This window comes from Callionymus lyra, chromosome 14 (genome assembly GCF_982586985.1).
Source record: "Callionymus lyra chromosome 14, fCalLyr1.hap1.1, whole genome shotgun sequence".
Taxonomy (NCBI): Eukaryota; Metazoa; Chordata; class Actinopteri; order Syngnathiformes; family Callionymidae; genus Callionymus; species Callionymus lyra.
In genome coordinates, this window is record NC_141831.1 from 20,460,404 (window position 1) to 20,479,552 (window position 19,149).

At 37.9% G+C, this 19,149-nt stretch overlaps 1 protein-coding gene across 4 annotated transcripts in view; it reads left to right on the forward strand.

The window, feature by feature from the left end:
- The window catches only part of stk32a (serine/threonine kinase 32A), a 62,710-nt gene that overhangs the window by 12,380 nt on the left and 31,181 nt on the right, over nt 1-19,149 (forward strand). For all 4 annotated transcript variants that reach the window (XM_087807428.1, XM_087807427.1, XM_087807429.1 and 1 more), the window contains exon 5: nt 13,243-13,416. In XM_087807428.1, the coding sequence (XP_087663554.1) occupies nt 13,243-13,416 (174 nt within the window). The remainder of the gene's footprint in view (nt 1-13,242; nt 13,417-19,149) is intronic.

Below are 19,149 nucleotides of genomic sequence, written 5' to 3' on the forward strand. Positions count from 1 at the left end.
TAGATGTTGACTTCCTATTCATACAGGAAGTACTAAACATACAGTATATTTTTTCTTGTTACGCAATTTTCTTTTTAAACAAAAGTTACCTTTGTTAAAACTTTCATTGATTCCTTTTTAACTGGTTGCAGTTTTACATTACCTTCCTCCTTCCCTCTCTGTCGACTCCTTATCTCTGCCTCCAGAGACTCAAACGCCACCACGAAAGAGAGTGTTAAAAGGTTGCCAAGGTTCATGTTATGATTTTTACAGCTGCATTGTCAAGGGCCCCTCAAAAGTCGGGAGGTAACACTTACTTTTTTTAAATGATTGTTTTGTGGAACTGTCTGCCAACATTTGTTTCTACTTGGAGACGAATTTATGATGAATCGTTTCGCCGTCACACAAACTGTCAAATAAGGTTTAATGTGTTAGCGTACAGAACTACTCGCAAGACCGAATGTCCTGTTTTGTCCTGGTGGCACAAGCGTAGATAAAATAGGGGCTGAAAAAATTAGGTGGATGTGTCATTGGTTAATTGCCTTTCCTGTCTGTTGGTATACTGTATATTATGGAGCTCCAGGTATGTCATGTTAAAAAAATAAAAAATTGTGACCATGAAATACGAATTGATTTATATCCATGCATCTATGAATAGCAGTTGCTAGAGGACACTGCTCTGGGCCAAAAAGTCCCAGGTTTAATCCCTGACTCAGTATTTGAGAAATGTTTTTGTATCTTGTTAAAATTCTGATTATTTTTATACATAACTATTACAGCTATATGGGCTGATAATGGGTGAATAAAATGATCAGAATTAAGTGACTTTTTATTATAATTTATTTTTAACCATGTCAAGTCTGGGGTTCCAAAGTATATGAGCTCATCTCGCACAGATCTTGCCAGTGTGCATTAATGATAGTTAAAGTTTACATTTTAGGAAGTTGTTGGCTGGTGACGTAGGTCTTTGCAAAGTTGGGAACAAACTGTCAAACCACTGGGGTTGAAAGCCTTTTCTAATGAACTTGAATCAGAATCAGAAACCTTTATTTGTCCCGCGAGGGGAAATTCGGTTTAAAAACAGCAAGAGCAATATACCAAAAAAAATAAAACACCCAGAAATAAAATAATAAAAAGAAAAAGAAAATCTAAATAGAATAGAAAATAAATCTGCACTATATTATATATACACAATCATATTTACAAAAATAACAAGAAAGGTGCAGTTAAATAATTATCTTGGTGTGTTCTTGTTGTGGAGTCTGATGGCAGCAGGGAGGAAGGACCTGCGGTACCTCTCCCTCACTCACCGGGGATGGAGCATCACTGATGGAGCTCCTCAATGCCCTCAGTGTGTGCTGGAGAGGGTGAGATAAGTTCTTCCTCATGGAGGCCAGCTTGCTCTGTATCCTCCTCCCAGACACTTCCTCCACAGGATCCAGGGGGCGCCCTAGGACGTAACCGGCCCTCTTAATAAGGCTGTCCAGTTTAGCCCTATCCTTTGCTGTCATGCAACTTGGGGGTCAATTGCGGGGTTGTTTGTTCCAGGACCAACTACAAAATATGATGAAATATCTGGGATGACCCCCTTTATTTTACAAAAGCATAGACAGGACCTGTGTTGCTTTAGCTAGCAAATTAACATGAGTCAGAACCCCAGAACTACATTTAATTTGAACAAAATCAAAGTTTTATATAATCTTTTCTCTTTTGTGTAATATCCTGATTGAGATGCTCATGAAAAATCTTTATCTTGATGATGTCTTCTTTAACTTGAGGTTCTGCTGTCAGTTCGCTTTATTCTCCGAACATCTTTCTCTCTAACACGCAGTAGAAAATCTTCGTGAAATTGATTGGTGAAATATTTTTTGGCTGCGTTTTCTGCATTAACAAAGAATGAAGAATTGAATTACTTGTTTAGGCAATCTAGAGGTGAACTCATGAAGCGCGTAAGAGAAAAGGACGTTAGTTAAGGCTGTGCATTAGAAAAACAATGGCTATGTCCACATCTTTGCTTGATTGCATGCTGTGTTGGACAAAAATATTGGAGGGTAATGCGTTTGGCAGTGTTTAGCCCCTCTGGACGGGCGATTTTCACCAGAGATCTGCTTGGGTCAGCGCTGCCCACGCTCTCAATCTCGCTGCTCTTCTGTGTCTGGTGTTGTGTTGAGCTGGCGCAAGCTTAGAATGTCCTGAGGTAAGCGCTCAATGTCACAAACGGAGAGATTACCTGGAGGCAGATGAACAGAGCTGAGCCAAGTGCATGCGGAAAATGAGCTTTTAGTTTGGTCGACCTCTGGAGCCCGTTGTTTTTTGTTCGGCGGCTTTATGCGTTGATTCTTTTTATAGCTTTGTGAGTCCTGCGTTCTTTTGGGGATCACCCAGGCAGAACAAATTAGGAAAAAACAAGGAACATGGATCACTAAAATATAGAGCGAGAGCAGTTTTGAAGAACATTTTCTTCAGAGCTTTCAGCACATATGATAATTGTCTTTCTACAGCACCAAAAAGACAATGAATATCTCTTATAATCCTGACTGTGAAACCAAGAAGAAGCTAATTAAATGAATGTTTATTCTTAAACCGTTCCCACAATTGTGTTCTCCCTGAACTGGCCATTAGGGCCAATCTTCCAGGTAAATGGACTTGAGAATTGGGAAAAAGAAGCTGAAAATCAATTGCTTCCCAGATCAGAAACATCAGATGTCTGGATTTCTTGGGTATATTTAACAAGACCAACAAGTCCATTGCTACAACAAAACACGTCGGTGGCCTTTCTAAAGTAATTTTCCATGTCTTTGCCTTGAAAAGTATGCTTGCCTCTTCTTGGGCCCTTAGGGTGGAGGGTCCCACATGTGTTCAGAACATATTCCATGACCTTACTGCACAACAAGGCACGGAACAGAATCTCAGACACTAACAGAAACAATATAATATAAAGGTTCTAACAGGAAGTTTGTGTGGTTCAGGCATCATTTAGAATTGCTTCTTGTATTTCTAAGAGGATCATCTCTGAACAGACAGCGCTAATAAACATCCCGTCTTCTAGGTTTGACCTCTAACCGTATTACTGCACGACCTCTGGCATGAATCGCGCGCCTCGGTCGGTTTACTGATGTGCCAGCTCCTATGGGACGCTGTGTTGTGCCCGTCTAAGTGTTAGTTCCTTCTGCGTAAGTGGAGCCATCATTGACGAGAGTGCCAGGGATAATCTAGGAAGGAAGGGAGGGCGGGCAAAGGGACTGTAATAGACATCTGATTCAGCAGCTATTGCTTTCTGGAAATTGACCTATATGTATCTTTACTCCATAGAGGATTGTTTGGTAATCGTCATGATGGAAAAGCAGGTATATCGAACAGAACAATGATTGCTGTTTCTTTTATGTCAGTCCAATATTCTCTTCTGTCAAATGCAAGGTGTTTCTATTGGCTTGTCTCTGAAGCCATGTCTCTCTACAGACGGCACCACAAGACAAGACAAGCTAACAAAAAGTCGGGCAAAAGCTACAGTTTTAGGGTAGACACGGTCCCCAAAAAACATAAGCCGAAATGGAAAATTTAGAATCAGAAACTTCTTTACCAGCATGGTATTTATGTGTGGTGTCAGTACAGAATAAAATAATAAAAAAACAGATAACACGCAAAATAAGCAATAGAAAAACATAATCAAGATCCACAATAAATAAGGTGTTTCTCCCAACTGCAGAAATTAGTGCTGTGTTGCTATTGTACTATATAAAGATGATACAGACACTGGAAAACACATGGCTCCTTATTGATAACATTTTTGTTCGGTAAGAATATGGATCCATTTTATTTCTCTTGCTCACCTAGCATGAGGTTTAAAATAAGTCTAATGTTTCCTCTATAGCTTAAGAAATCTTTAGACCACACCTGTCATGGCCCGTGGGGGGAAATCTGGCCGGTCGATTCTACACACACACATGCTTGCAAGCCTCTTAAAAGCCAAATATCTCTGTCTTGGTTTCGGTCTGGGAAAGTCTTTGTTCGTTACCAACACTTATCTTAACACTCTCCATTCTTCGGAATGTCTTGTTCTGAACAGACTTTGGTCTCTGTGTGTCTTTGCTGAGCAAGTCTAATTATAGGTAATGAGACTTACAAGTGATTATCAACTTGTCTGGGGTGACTGACAAGTTAATCGGTCGAAAAAATTTAACTCTTCATTTTCATATTCCAAAAATCAGAACCTGGACTTTGTCAGTAATGCAGATAAGAAAGAAATAATAACGTAGAAAAAATATAAAAAGTTCTGTAGTCATTTTTGTAATTGCACATAAATCTACGTATGCTATGCACTAAATGTGAGGTTTCTTTTAAGTATGGTTTTAGTTACACAGTTAGTTCACCTGGTTAACTAGCTAGATCAACAAAAATGTAACATTTGAAAAGATTATTATATAAAAGATGCATTTTGAATAAAATTTAAATTAGTTTTTGAGTGGATAAAAGCTCAATTGTCTGTCCGAGAGTTCAGCTGCAGGTTTTTAGTTTAATTTGAGGCACTATAAGTGTTTTTTTAAACAATTGCAAGAACCATTAAGAAGTTGAAGGCTAGAACAAAATGACATCCACTAACTGCAAACAACAAAACGTCTGTTACATCACTGATGAAGTTTTAAAAACGTTAAAACTCACATTTTCCACATCATCTGTTTGCGACAAAAGCCATCATGCCCTTATTTGCAAGCATCGGTCTCAACCGAAAAATCAGATATAAAGAAGCACTTTTAAAGGTCATTGCATAACGGTCACACAAGAAGACGTTGTGTATTAACAAGTCAAAGATATTGCTGAAGTGAAAGGCTGCCTTGCTTTGGGCTATTGCTCCGTTTCAATACAATTGCTTTTCATTTCCACGCGGGGCGAGACGTTACTCTCTATTCAAGTGAAATTTCCCCTCAGAGAGTGAGAGTGTAATGTGAATGTCCCACAACAGCAGAATGAAAAGAAAGTCCTCGGGGGGGGGAGAGAAGGACAATCCTGGTGAGCAGTGTATCTGCGTATAATGAGGCTGTTTTCTTTGCATCCAGACGACTTTTGTTCGTGATATGTGGGGAATGGAAGTTGTGATAGAAGGAACTACTTAAGAGAGTTTGATTGAATTATCATTATATGATATTCTTTCTTATACGATTATCAGCTCATTCTTTAGGGTCCTTCCAAAATGTAATTAGTGCCAATTTGGCCACATAACTTTTCCCTTCTCTGATGGGGGCCCGGGGTCAGTTTGTAACAGAAAAAGTGTGACCACTAAAAAAGGTATTTTTATCCAGAAAGCTAAACATAAACAAATAACCCTGGCCGGGTCCTCACAGAAAAAAAAAAATCAGGAAATAAATAATAACACTATTAATGAAAACAATAATAACCAAATCACCCTCTCTGGGTTCTTCACAGAAAATAAATAAATGTAATTTAGAATAAATAGAAATAAAATATAATTTTAGGCCCCGAAATTATGATATCTTTCAAACCATACAGTCTTGATTTGTATTTAGCTACTCAAACAATTATTTACTATGTAAAAAAGGCTGGTCCCATTTTTGTCACACACTTTATATGAAAAAATATATCAATCAAGATGCGTCCGTGTATTGTTCAGTGGCCGGGCCAAATGGGGAGCACTGATCTATTGTATTCCAGGTACATTAGAAATATCCCGTCTATCAGAGTCGAGGCCCTACATTTATCTCTGAGCCGTCTAGTTGCAAACAATTCCACAACGAATTCAACATTTACGTGGAAGTGTGATGTTATGCATCTACTTATTGATTAATCACACCTCTTCTTGGAATGTTCACTACTTTGTCCAGATTCTTGTCCAAAGCCGTTTAGATACCCACAATCCCCCCCCAACACAACTCTCCTCTCTTCTCTCACTTTATCCTCCCTCTCCATTTTCTCCATCCCTCTGTCTAACCCTCCGCCTTCAACCCTCCTAAACGAGTCTGGTTCTGCTCCAGGTCTCTGCCTCGTAAAAGTTTTTCCTCGGAACTGATTCACTTATTGTTGATACACTGGGAACTGTTTCTTTTCTGCGATACTATCATACTTAAACTGTCTTGAGATAACTTGATTATGATTTGGCAATGTAAATACAATTGAATTAAAATGAACTACATTCAGGAGACTAAGACACAAGAGACTCTGTGCCAGGTAACGATTGGTAACAATACTGGGAAAGGTAATGGTTCTGAAATTAATGGTAGGAAATGGCTTAAAAGCTTTATTATTTTTTGGTACTTATTTAGGTTTTGATTTCATCTTCCTGATTTAAATAGAGTCAGTGATGCACAGCTACAACTATCTCTCCTCATATCATCTAGCAAAGCTCCTAATGCATGCAGACTCACGTATACACAATTAAGCCCCAAATTAATATTGACAGAACATAAAGAAGACAAATAATGCTCAAAAAAAAGAGAGAGTTCTTTGTCACATTCTATTTCAAATAGTGCTGTTATTCTGCAAAAATACAGGTTGACAAAAGTTAATGGATTTTCCATTCTTTAAGCACCGCCATGTTTCAATGAAAAGAGACTTTTGGGCAGGTAGATTTTATTAAAAGCTATTCACAGGTGGGTGCTGATGATTCTAGAGACTTCCATTACCCAAGCAGGTCTTTGCCGCTAAAAGCCGTCCTAGCCGGCCGCGCTCCCCTCAGACTGACCACCTGCAGGCCTATAAATGTGCGCCATTCATTCAGAAGTATAAAAAAAAACACTGACAAAGACAGACAGCGAGAGGACAAGAGAAGCTGAGAGCGAGGACAAAAAGACATCTGGAGAAAATGCAGCCTTCATGTCAAGGGGTTTAATGACGAGTCTGCAAGACCCGGCGCTGATCGACAGACAACTCTCAGTTCATTACACAAGCTTTTCTGAGGCAGCCTTGAATAGATCTTGGACTTCTAGCTTTCTATGTTTAAAACATGTGAAAATAACATTTTGTTGCAGAATTTAAAGATGATTAAATGATAGTTCATCCAAATTTCAAAAATCTGTAGTCAAATTACCCTAAGTCTTGAGTGAAATCTGAATTTTGGGTGAACTAAAACTTAAACAAATCATTTGTTATTATAGTTGTATTTAAATAACAAAAAATGTGTTGAACTTTGCTATTTGTGTGTGCATTTTCACGTTCCTTACTTGCATTAAGCTACATTGAATTAGATCTACTTGTTTTAGCCGTACCTAAAATATGATTGAGGTAATTAAACCTGGTCATCAGTCTGAGCATGTTTCCTAGTCCTAAGAAGTGATTAAGAAATTCAACAACGTACAGAGCCACATTACTCTTATGACAACTCAACAAAGATTGTATATTGTGGCAGTAAATGGACAAAACATAATCATATAGTATTATAAACAAACAATGAATTTACATTCCCGTGAGCAATAAAATACCTTTAATAAAGAACACAACAAAAGTAACATTTTAAAAGATACAGAGGTTATAAAAAAAACAAGCAGTTAGCTGTCATTTCACACCGACCTGACAAGGGCCAAATAAACATACAGTTAAAGGGCCAGTCTTTGTGCAGGTGCCATAGATAGAGTTTATAGCTGGTGTCAAAGTCTTGTGTTAAACAGAATCAGAAACAGAAAGTTAATCATTGTAACATGCCTCCATTCATAATCCAAATATTTTCTTAAAAAGTAACATTTCTATCGATATGTTTTTTTTTCTTAAAGTAAGTCTCTTCTACACATATTTGGATAAAACATACATAAATGTGTTTTTTTTAGATTTGTAAACAAAGCATCTACAAAATAAAAGACTAACTTTTCCCTTTTTCCTTTTACATATCTTGATAAAAATGTTTTTGCCAGAACAAGAATATAAAAAATGTGACACAGGCTCACAAAGGTGTTAAGATATAAATCAAGACATGTAACAATGATTTAATTGATCCAGATTATCATTGAAACAGAATAGATACTTCTCATGTTATAGTGTTTTTTTCCACATTATCTCTTATCTCTGCTCATTTCCTTTGGTAAAACTTCCTGATACATAATATCTCTGCCCCTTGTGTGACCCTGTGACATATTTTGAAAGCTTTCGGTTTGTTTTGTTGGGTTAAAATCTTGAAGCAGAAGCTTAGTTTGGACTTGTAACACATTTGCTTTGTTTGAAAATACACATCTTTAACTTCATAACCTTTACCTCAGAACTAGTTAGCACAGGCTAAGCTCATGAGCTTCATAATCCCTCTTCCATGTAACTGCACTTTCAATAAAGTTATGAACTTCTTTATCAGCAGAAATTAACTCAGACTGAAGAAACTGGTCAAAGAAAATTAATCTGTATTCGTAAGGCTATGACACATACTCGTGACGGTGTCAGACAGTGCATCAAGCTCATCGCAAGTTTGACTTCTATTGACACAAGAGACTCATTTACGCTCACAAGAATTGCTGAAAAGGCGTAAAGTAGTGTCCAAATTAGCAGCAGGCTAAGAGGAGCTGAAGGATCAGGGTGTGGCTTGTGGTTTGGCTTTTAATTAAAATGTGGTGCTGAATAAAAATCTTGACTTTTTTTCATGCTTTGTTTAGAAACATTAAGAATTAAATTTGAAAAAAAAATCAAATAGTAAATAAAACATTTGACCAGTATTATAGAGAGTTTCATATGAAATAGTCAATAGAATTATAGCAAATTAAAATCACTTATAGGTCCAAAGAGTTATTGGTAAATTCTGATATTTACCGAATTACGGCTTCGCCATGAGATTTAGTGCACGGATCCTAACTGTCCATAAATGCCCATGTCTGCTGCATCTACAATCTGCAGAAGATATGAGCACTTGGCAGAACTCGCACCATCATATAGTAAAGGTCTGGACGTTAACTCGCGGTGACAGGGCTTCAATCCCGGCTGTAAATTTGTCGCCTGAGTCGTAAAGAAGCCGCACACTTCCTGTTGGTGTTGACAGAATCCAAATAAACACTGCATATGTTTGTCTACAGATGCCGGGGTGTCGACCTTAAGAGTATTTATTCGCCTCTGAGAATTATAGATGGATCGACTAGAAGTGTGTTGGCAAGCCCAGTGTGTAGGTCGAGTGTCTGAGTTGGTAGTTTTGGAACTGAATGCGAGTTTATGCATTTAAAAAAAAATAAAGTTACAGTGTCCACAAATGTTTTAAAACAGCACAACAGAAGATTGAACGTGTTTGTTTTCTGGCTCCCCCCACTGTGCGAAAGCTGTCATTGCACAAGTATAAACTGGAGATATCGGAAAGTGATACATTATTCATGCTGAATACACATCAGGAAAATGTTAAGGCTGTTTGACTTTGACGACTTATTAATCTTCAGAAGAAGAGGGGTTGTATATAGTCTTTCCACACCTGTAGACTCTTAAGTGGTCTCAGCATTATCCGAGCCTGGGCAGACAGGTCGGAGTCGACTCGATCAATCCCTCAGAGTGCAGCATGAAGGACACCCAAGGAAAATTTACAAACCTGCTTCCAGAAAAGCTCCAGGGATCCTCCAGACCTGGACACTGGGTTGCAAACGTGGACAGATATTTTTAACGTTATTCATTTTTTATCTTCCACAACCATTTTCTCGTTGCAGGAATGCTCGAGAAAAATACTTTTTATTTTGTGAGAAGCCCTGAATGAGAGATTCAGTTGCACTTTTGTGTTTGTAGGGGATTCTTTTTTTTGCTTGTGAAGGGTTTAAGATTATTCATTATTTGACGGGCACCCTGGTCAGGTCTTCAGTGAACCTGAGGGCTCTCTATGCTTCTGCTTTTGGGATGAAACCAGAGTTCCCAGAGAATTTCATATTAACTATAAAACCTAATGTTGCCCAAAGCTAGAACCTCAAATATGTTAGATTTAGTAATAGCATGTCGTCTGACCAACTAAGAGCATTCATTTTAAATAATAGGGACTCCCTTGGATTTGTAGGATTCCGATATTTCATGTGTTTAAATTTTTGATTCTTTATAAACTCCAATAAATTAAATTTTATATGCGACTTCCACTTGAATTATTGACTATTTGATTATACATTTCTCGTAAAGCAAACTTTGAATTTATCCTAAAATGTGTCTTTGTGTCTAAGTGACTGATTTGGATGTTTTTATTCATGAGTGTCATAAATTTTTCTCTCGGGTAATTTGGGTCAGAAAAATTTATAGATACGTGCGTCTTAGTTTAGTGATGGTCGGATGAAGCTTCATGAAGCAGTGTCATGTTGTTTAGAGGTCAGTAGGTGGCGCCATCAGTTTCAAAATTGATGTGATGTTTAATTGAAACACTTGTTTATAAAACAAGGGAAAATAGTAACCATCACTAGTTTCAGTAACTCCCTGAGTCTGAATAATTTAGGATTTGATTGGACATGTGGGATTCAGTCACATATCAAATCCACTTGTGTGTTTGCTTGATGGACTCAGTTCTTCGAAATAAATCTGCGCCACATAACATTTATCTTGTTCATTAAACCCCCCTAAAATAAGCGAAAGTGGCCAGATAATCCAGCAACATTTTTCTGACCCAGTTCAGCATCTGCATGAGGACGTGACATTCTAAAAATACAAAATATAATCTCTTGTTAAAACAAATGTAATGAAGAAGCAGATTATCTATGATACTGTGTGTATCACATTCAAGGCTGGCAAACATCATACAATGTCAGGTCATAGAAACAGTTGCTATGGGATTATGTGTCATCGTGTGTCTCATTGATCCCTCCTGGTAATCATGAGTCATGAATCATATTAACCACTGATCAGCTGGTTTAGAGTCCCTGAGCAGCTTCAATAATTAAGAATACCACTTGTTGACACTTGTTGAATCATTGAATCCGACACATCAGTGTGAGTTTGTGAGAGTGAAGGAATCAAACTCATGGACAAATTGAATCACACAAACCTGAGAGTGATACCTGTTGCAGCTTTAGCAACAAGCAGTGTTAGCATCCCTCGTCTTAAAACAACAAAATGTAAGACTATATGCACGTAGAGTTGCTCACATTTTTTATAGGGTTTAACTTCCTTCACAAAGTACTTGGTGTTGCCTGGGAAAGTTACAAAACTATAAAAAATATTCGTAATGAAAAATTAGAAGGCCATATTATATCGTTGTAAACATTTTCTTGTTCTTTTAACATGTTACCGTTGACTTAATGGAGCTAGCGTTGTTTCCCTGCCAAATGTGACACATTATACTAAATGACGTGGAACCTACGGGCTAAAAAAAATCAAAAACATTGGAGACTTTACGAAGGCTGTTACTTGCATAATATTTTAGCGACATAGATCTAATTGAGTTTTAAACCATTATTGGAATGAGATGAAGAAAATAAGCCTAATCATGCTAGTAAATACTAATGATAAGGATGTAGTTATTGCAAGACAAAAATCCGTCTCAGTCCAGACAGTGAATGGTCAAGAAAAGCTCTGAAGTTTTTAACATAGTTGCACCTGAAACAGAGAAGCACAGTATATCGCTAAATGCCATCAAGTTAAACAAACAATATCTAATCTGAGATTGATAATTTACTGTATGTGCTTTCTTGTTCTGACTTTCCTTATGTCGGATGTTTTTTTGGGGGATTGAAGGTGTTTCCTTTGTTTTTCAATGACGCTAGGAAACATGTTAAGGCGGATCTGCCAGTTCAGATGTGATATCCGAGTGTGACAATAAAGGTGTTTGCTTGTTCGTTCACGTCAGTCAGTTGCTATTAAGGTCATGCGGGAGTGACTTTGATACAGGAAGTTGACAAGAGGGTAATTTGTTCCTGGTGTTTGTGTTTACTGTAGGTATTTGCTGCAGATATTGAGTCAACAAGAGACAAGAAAGACGAAAGGAATAAATGAGGAGAAATGTACAGCGTCGTTCTTACTGATTGTTAATAAGTTTCATTATTATTTGTGGCTGTTGACTAAAATCGCTTAGAGTTTTGATTCTATTTTTACAAGCACATCATATTCACCAACCAGGAAGTTGTTGAAGTCTGAATCCCACATACCTGAGTCAGATAACTGGTCGTAGACAGGAAGTAAATCAACCTTGTAATATCGAGATTATCTCACGCATTAAATATATTACTTAAGTCCAAATTCATGAGACTGCAGGTGTCCGCTTCGACACGAGTCGTTCACACCTGAGAGACCACAAAACTAGTTTTGCTAAACTGGATGTTGTTCCAAATTATAGTGTATAAGAAGAACCGTTGTTGCTTAAGATAACTGGTCAAACAAATGTCTTCTTTTTGTTTTTTTTACTTCCTTTTTGCTGTGCAAACCTCATCTTGAACAGTTTATTCCCACCAATATTTGCACTGTTTATTATTATTATTATTATTATTATTATTATTATTATTATTTCTCTTGTATATTATATATACATATTGTTTATCCCTATTCTAATTTTGTTAACCAATTCCGGAGTTGTCCACAACCACAGAAAGTTCCATGTATGTATACCAATATGTACTGGCGAATAAAGCTGCTCTTGAATCTCTTGAATCTTGAATCACTTGTATCTGAAATATTAATAGTGAGACGTGACTAACTTCAGAAGAAGTATAAACAAATGCCCACATAACACAACGTTGAGATTGCCAAACGGAAGCGGGTGCTATTGGGTATGAATCCAACATATCTGGATGAGTCATCAAACTTAAAGTTGAGTTCCTGAAATAAGATAAAATTGATTGCACTGGAGGACTTGAGTTGTTTGTTGGATACATTCGAGTCCAACAACCACAACACAAATATCTAAGTCGGTAATTCTGGGTCCTATTTTTATACCCGCAACATTATACTTGTGTAAAACAGGAAATATGTATAATATAAGTCGTACAGACTTCCTGTCACATGTAGGGAATCTCACACGTACCCACAGCTATGTAGGACTCACTAAAATATTAAGAATTTGCTCAGGACTCGACACAGCTGCAGCTACAGATTCTCACTACAAGGATTATTCAATCTCAGAATAGTCGTAACCAAAAAATTGAGGTCATCGCCGAGTCTAAAGCTTCTCTGTCTCCATTTTAGGGTTTCATGTATAATGTAAATACTCCTGAGGGAAGAGCCAGAGTCACAGTCGGGTCCTCCCCGCCTGCTGTCAGAGGTGTCAACCACGTCTTAAACGTGGCCCCGAGATTTTTTCAACTCCACTGCAATCTTCTTAGCAGTGTGGTCTCAACCCGAATCAAATTATGTTGAACTGCAAATTAATTTGACAACTGATGAGATTGTGTTGGTCCCCAGGTATTCCTTCCAGGACGAGGAGGACATGTTTATGGTGGTGGATTTGCTGCTGGGGGGGGACCTGCGGTACCACCTGCAGCAGAACGTCCACTTCTCAGAGAGCACCGTCAAACTCTACATCTGTGAACTGGCCCTGGCTCTCGGCTATCTACGCTCCAAACGCATCATCCACAGGTGAGAAGATTTCAGGAGGGGGTTCAGGACTGGTGCTCTGAAGGGGTCGTCCAAAAGAAATTATTATATGTAAAGAAGAACTTTTTTATCCTCTTAAACATATGTCAAACTCAGAGTGTTGGGGGGCAAATCTGACCCACCATTTAATGTGCGATTCAAGTAATTTGATACCTACCTACCTCTTTAAGACAGTTTTGTAAATAAGAAATCGTTTTTGGGCCGATACCAACAGTTCTTAAAGACTTGTCTTGCCTGAATGCAAGTCTTTAATGATAATTCTTAACATTTTTGGATGAAATTCATATATAAATATTTTATATAAATCAGATATGTGGGTAATTGCATGTGTTAGATTTGTACACAGTTAAATACACAATGTTTTATTGCAGTAAGAAATAAAAAAAAAAAATCTACATAAATGTGTTTAATAATGAAATGTTTAATTAAATTAGAAAACATGTTTAAATATTGTATAAAATGACATCACTCCACCTGCAATAGCTCAGGTTTAAAAAAACTGGGTTTAAACAGTGTTGGAAATTAAAATAGAGAAAATTGTGATATTTAGTAGCTAACTGAAAATTCCAGAAAATAATTAAAAAAAACTAGATTATATGATGGATTCAAGTCTTTTAAAACGTATTATCAGAAGAATTTGCAGTGAAAAAGAGAATCCTGAAAGATTGATTGAAATAAATTAGCAATATGTCCTTAAATTTCTATATTAACATTTGTCTGAGGTATTGTGGGGGAAAAAGAATGAAAATCAGGTGATAGAACAGGAACTTAACTGGAAAAACGTATTTCTCTTTGGACAACTTACATTTAGAAAAAATAATTTGGTCTCATGATGATCAGATAGACGCAAACGTGGCCCCCGAACTCAATATTGTTCTTCTTTTGCATGACAATTGTTGAAGAAAACTGACACGACCTTAATAAAGATGTTTGTAGCAGAAATAAAACCAGACATGTCGAATAAACAAGTATTTACAATACCCCCCTGGCCCTCTCTCCTTCGCCGTCCTCTTGAATAATATATGCTAACAAGACCAGCCCTCCGCTGTGCAGCGAGGTTGACCTTTGTTGATCTGAAGGGCAAATAAAACGACCCGACAGTTTAGCTGCCGACTTTTACTGCAAAAATATAAAGCCTCCTCTGTCGTGTTTGTGAACGTTCTTTGAGCAGGTGCTTTTTAGGCAGAAATTTCTGCTGGAGTCGCAGACAGGGACGACGCTTGCCAAGAATCACATGGCACTCCACCAGAAGTTGTATTTCATTTGCAAAGTGATGTACAATGAGACGCACACAAATGTTTTTCGGTGAGAAATGGTGAGATTATTCTAGCTTGGTCGGTATGTAAACTGTGACTTCGCCCATCTCCAACCATCATGTCTATGAACCTCATCGGTTGTTCAAACTCTGATTAATTTGAGTTTATATGTTATCAATATAACATTTGAAACTCCTTGTGTTGCATGATAATCACCGCTTTAATGCTACACTTTCCCCACACCGAGCAGCACCGGTCCACCCTCATTCATCAACACCCGAGATAACAAATGACATCCCCTTAAAGTGACGCGGACCGCTGGCTCGGAACTCATGAGGCGTCACCGGGATCCTTATCTGCTGAGTCATCTGTTTGTGTGGAGCTTCAGAGTAGATTCTTGTGTGATTGTTTGTCTCCGCCAAATCTTTTCAATCTGCATTGTTTGGATCCAAAGAGGAAAATGAGGGAGAATCTCATCTGTATGGAAATGAAAAGATGTCGGAAGATGTTGATGAAACTTTGCATTTTAATTGAGTTTTCTCACACACACGCATAGAGAGCTTTCTTCTTTTTTTTTGGTATTTGTGAAGTTATACTTCTTTTAATTTCACAAATATGGCCGCCTCACTGAAAAAATCCTGCAATACAATCCCATAATCCTCCAGCTTTGAGTCTACTTATCAATGTAATTGAACATTGTTCTGACGTCTGGATCCGTTGTACCGGTCAAGTTGAACCACTAGACTCAAGTCCACAAATGGGAGCTCTCGCTTCTGACTCATCCTATCAACACGTTCTTATCAAGCTGCCGCTTCACTCTCAAGGAGACAAGAGGGAATCCTTGCCTCGGAAACTAAACCTCAGTAAAGGACTGAAAACCGGCCTCAATAATCTTCAGCTCTATTAGTGAGAAGATTAGATCTGTTGGGATTTTCCAATTGTTTCACTGTAATTCTAAAAGAAAGACACACAAATCAATCTATACTACATGGTTCCCTTCTCGTGTCAAACCTGTGACCAAATCTGGCCCACCAACCAAGTGGCTCATCGGATGGTTGGCTCATATTAAAGTAGATTAATGTTGATGTAGAAAGATAAGATTAGTAACTGAGGTTATTGTTGTCAACAATTATACAGAGACTTTCAATAAAAGTAAAATCGAAGTTAAAGGAAAATAATTTAATCGGTGAGATAATTAAGATTTATACAGTTTATATAGTTTTAATTTTAAAAAGATGAAATTCACACAGTCATGTCCCGCGACTTAATAGTAACAATTTGTGTGATTGAGGTTGCGACTCCATCCTATACAGAAGAAACACAACCCTTTACACAGTTCAGGACCAGAGGAGAGAAATCTTTTCAGGCTGTTGCTCCTAAGCTTTGGAACGATCTTCCTCTCTTTTTGCGCTTGATGGATCTACTGACTCCTTTAAGAAACATCTTAAGATGTTTCTATTTGTTCAGGCTTTTCTTTGATTTTCTGGAACTCCTGTTGTGTTATCAGTTTTATCTTGACCTTTAAAGTATATACTTTATTGAATATTGTTTTGATTGTGTAAGCGCTTTGTGACCCTGGTCTGGAAAAGCGCTATACAAATAAAAAAGACTTACTTACTTACTTACTTTAATACACAGCCGTATCTGATAGGAAGTTGCTGACGCAAAAGCAGACGGAATAAAAAACATTCCTTTAGTCCAAAAAATGGATTCCATAAAGAGTTTAACAAGAATCAAATAATCCAAAAATAATTTGTAAAATACAAAACTAAGATTTCAGATTTCATGTTACAACTGGCACGAACGAACAATAACTGAACACAAACTGTGGAAAGCTTAACACTGCCAGGTCATATGACAAGTCATGTGATTTTTGCATTGCAGTCATTGTGCTAAATCTGGTGCAGCCATCTTTTTAATGTACATTGTCCTCTTAAATAAACTGAACTGAACTGATCGTGTGTCAGGAATCCAGCAAAAACAAACAGGCAGGCAGAGCACGTGGCATGCAGTAACAATAAAAAGGTCCAGTAGGGGCACCAAAACAAGATTATCTAGGTAATAGGAAAGTCAAAATTGCGAATTTGAGAGACAGATTTTTAACTGTTTGTCCGTCGTAAACAAAAGAAAGACAAAGATTTGGGCACTACCATCTCTTAGCCCTCCAGATCCTCTAGAGCAGGGGTCGGGAACCTTTTTGACTCAGAGAGCCATGAAAGCAAAATATTTGGAAATTTATTTCAGTGAGAGCCATATAAATAATATTCAGATGTAAGAATCTGTGCTTGACACGAATTCAAGCCCTTTTCCTTTGTTCATCAAAATCAACAAAGAATTCAGACGGGTTCATCCCTTTCCATGCCTCCATTTCAATATGTCCATCATATTTAAATGAAGCACAAGACTAAAATTTCTCCATTTCTGTGATCATGAAAAAACAAAAACAAATGAAAACATGAATTCAAACTAACAGTTTATATTTGTTAATTTTAAACATGTCTGATATGAATCACACAAGTGGATTAATTAAATTTCAGATGAAGTTTAACGAGAATAAAACTGTTCATCAGTAACTTCACATCATCATCGCTTTGTCTGATCGTCTCTGACGTCATTAGAATGTGTGTCTCACCTGTTTAACGTGTTTGTGTTTCTGCGTATTCTTATTACATTCGTGAGATAAAGGTAATTTACAAATAGTCATCATGTGATGGTGTATTAATGCAAGTGTGTTTTAAGGACGCGATCACAAAAGGAAAACCAGCATTTGTTGCGCTTTCATTGAAACCTGCAGCTTAACTTTGATGGACCTGACGTCATGTTTCTGTGACTCTCGTAGAGAAGAACCTGAAGTGATCAAACGCGCATTATTTTGTTCGATATATTATTTAAAAAAAACAAGCTTATAATTCTATATCGTTTTTCTGAATTGCGTAAAATGACTGTCGCACGTTTTGCTCTTTTTATTCTCGATTCATATATTCTTTTCCGTGCGTTCAGTGGAAGAGGCGGGAGCTCTGATTGGCTGCTGTGCATGTCAATCAAATTTTCAACCAATCGGCGCAATGACCATTTGATCAATATGCACAGCAGACAATCGCAACAGCTTCGGTCGATCGCGATCGACGTATTGCCCACCCCTGAAACAAGTGATAATATTTTATGTTTTATCTGAAAAGCCGAAATCTGCGAGCCAGATGCAATCATCAAAAGAGCCACACCTGGCTCGCGAGCCATAGGTTCCCGACCCCTGCTCTAGAGTCATGGTATGTTGATCAAATGTTCCTCTCTGCCTCTCTTTGTTTAGCAATAAAAGTGGTGAATGAAGTTCAGAATCTTTCACTTGAATGTTCGATGCTACAGACATCGGCTCAAACTACTCCCTAGAAAGGCTTTAAGGAACTGTAGTGACACAGTTTGTGGTCTTTAAAAGAGTTTTTGGCACCTACATGGCATTGTTTGGTTTAAATGCATAGACACACTTTAGCCTCCTTTCTAAGCCCATTTGCGAGCTTTTTCACTTACTAAGAGTTCACTGAGTCATTCTTATCTTACTTATCTTTATCGGAACGGCGAGCCTCGTCATTTAATTCGATCTTCAAACCTCTGTTAGTCCTGCGTTTGACTCTTAACCAAATGGACATTACGCTTTCAGAAAACTCCAACTCAGCATTTCCCATCGCTTCGATGACTTCAACAAAAGCATTTAACATCGTTTCATCGGCTCATGCTCGGACCATGGATGGAGGCTCGAGAGTTTAATTGACGTGTGCTCTAAGTGCAGATTTAAATGAGGGTCAAATGTCTCGAAAAGTCTCCATATTTCATCCAGAACATTTCAATGATTCACGATTGATTGATTTTTCAAACTTTTCTCTCTCTCTCTCTCTCTCTCTCTGAGATGTTATTGATTAGCGTTTTCTGTTTTTAGCTCCTCAGGGAGTCGGACTTACTTCCAACAGAGCGAGTCTCAATTAGATTCCGTACCCGGGGACTCGGGTCGGTCCAAACAAGTGGAAGGATCGCATGTGATGGGAAGGTGTGTGTGTCCTTAGAGTGCGTCTGACGACAACAATATATATCTGAACTCTCGAGTGCGTTTTTTGGAAAATCCCGGAACCCTCTTAATGGAAAGCCACGCGGTCAATATACAAGATAGTTCCATTACGGTTCACATCAGAGGTCTCTTTGGACGCCGACGACGGACTTTAGCCGCCCGGGCGGAGTGGAAGGCGAGTCGGTTTTAAATCTAAGAGGAATCCCACCTCAGTCTTTAGGCTTGTTTCCTTGACGATGTGGAAGACGACACGTCATGTGTTTTTGGCGGATTTCACAGTTCAGTCATTTTCACTAGCTCTTGTCTGAGTACCTTGTTTCAGTTCACACTCTGACCATCTGGGGGCAGTATACACAGAAAGGTTGGCAAAAAAAGGAATAAACCTTTTAACCTTTAAACCCT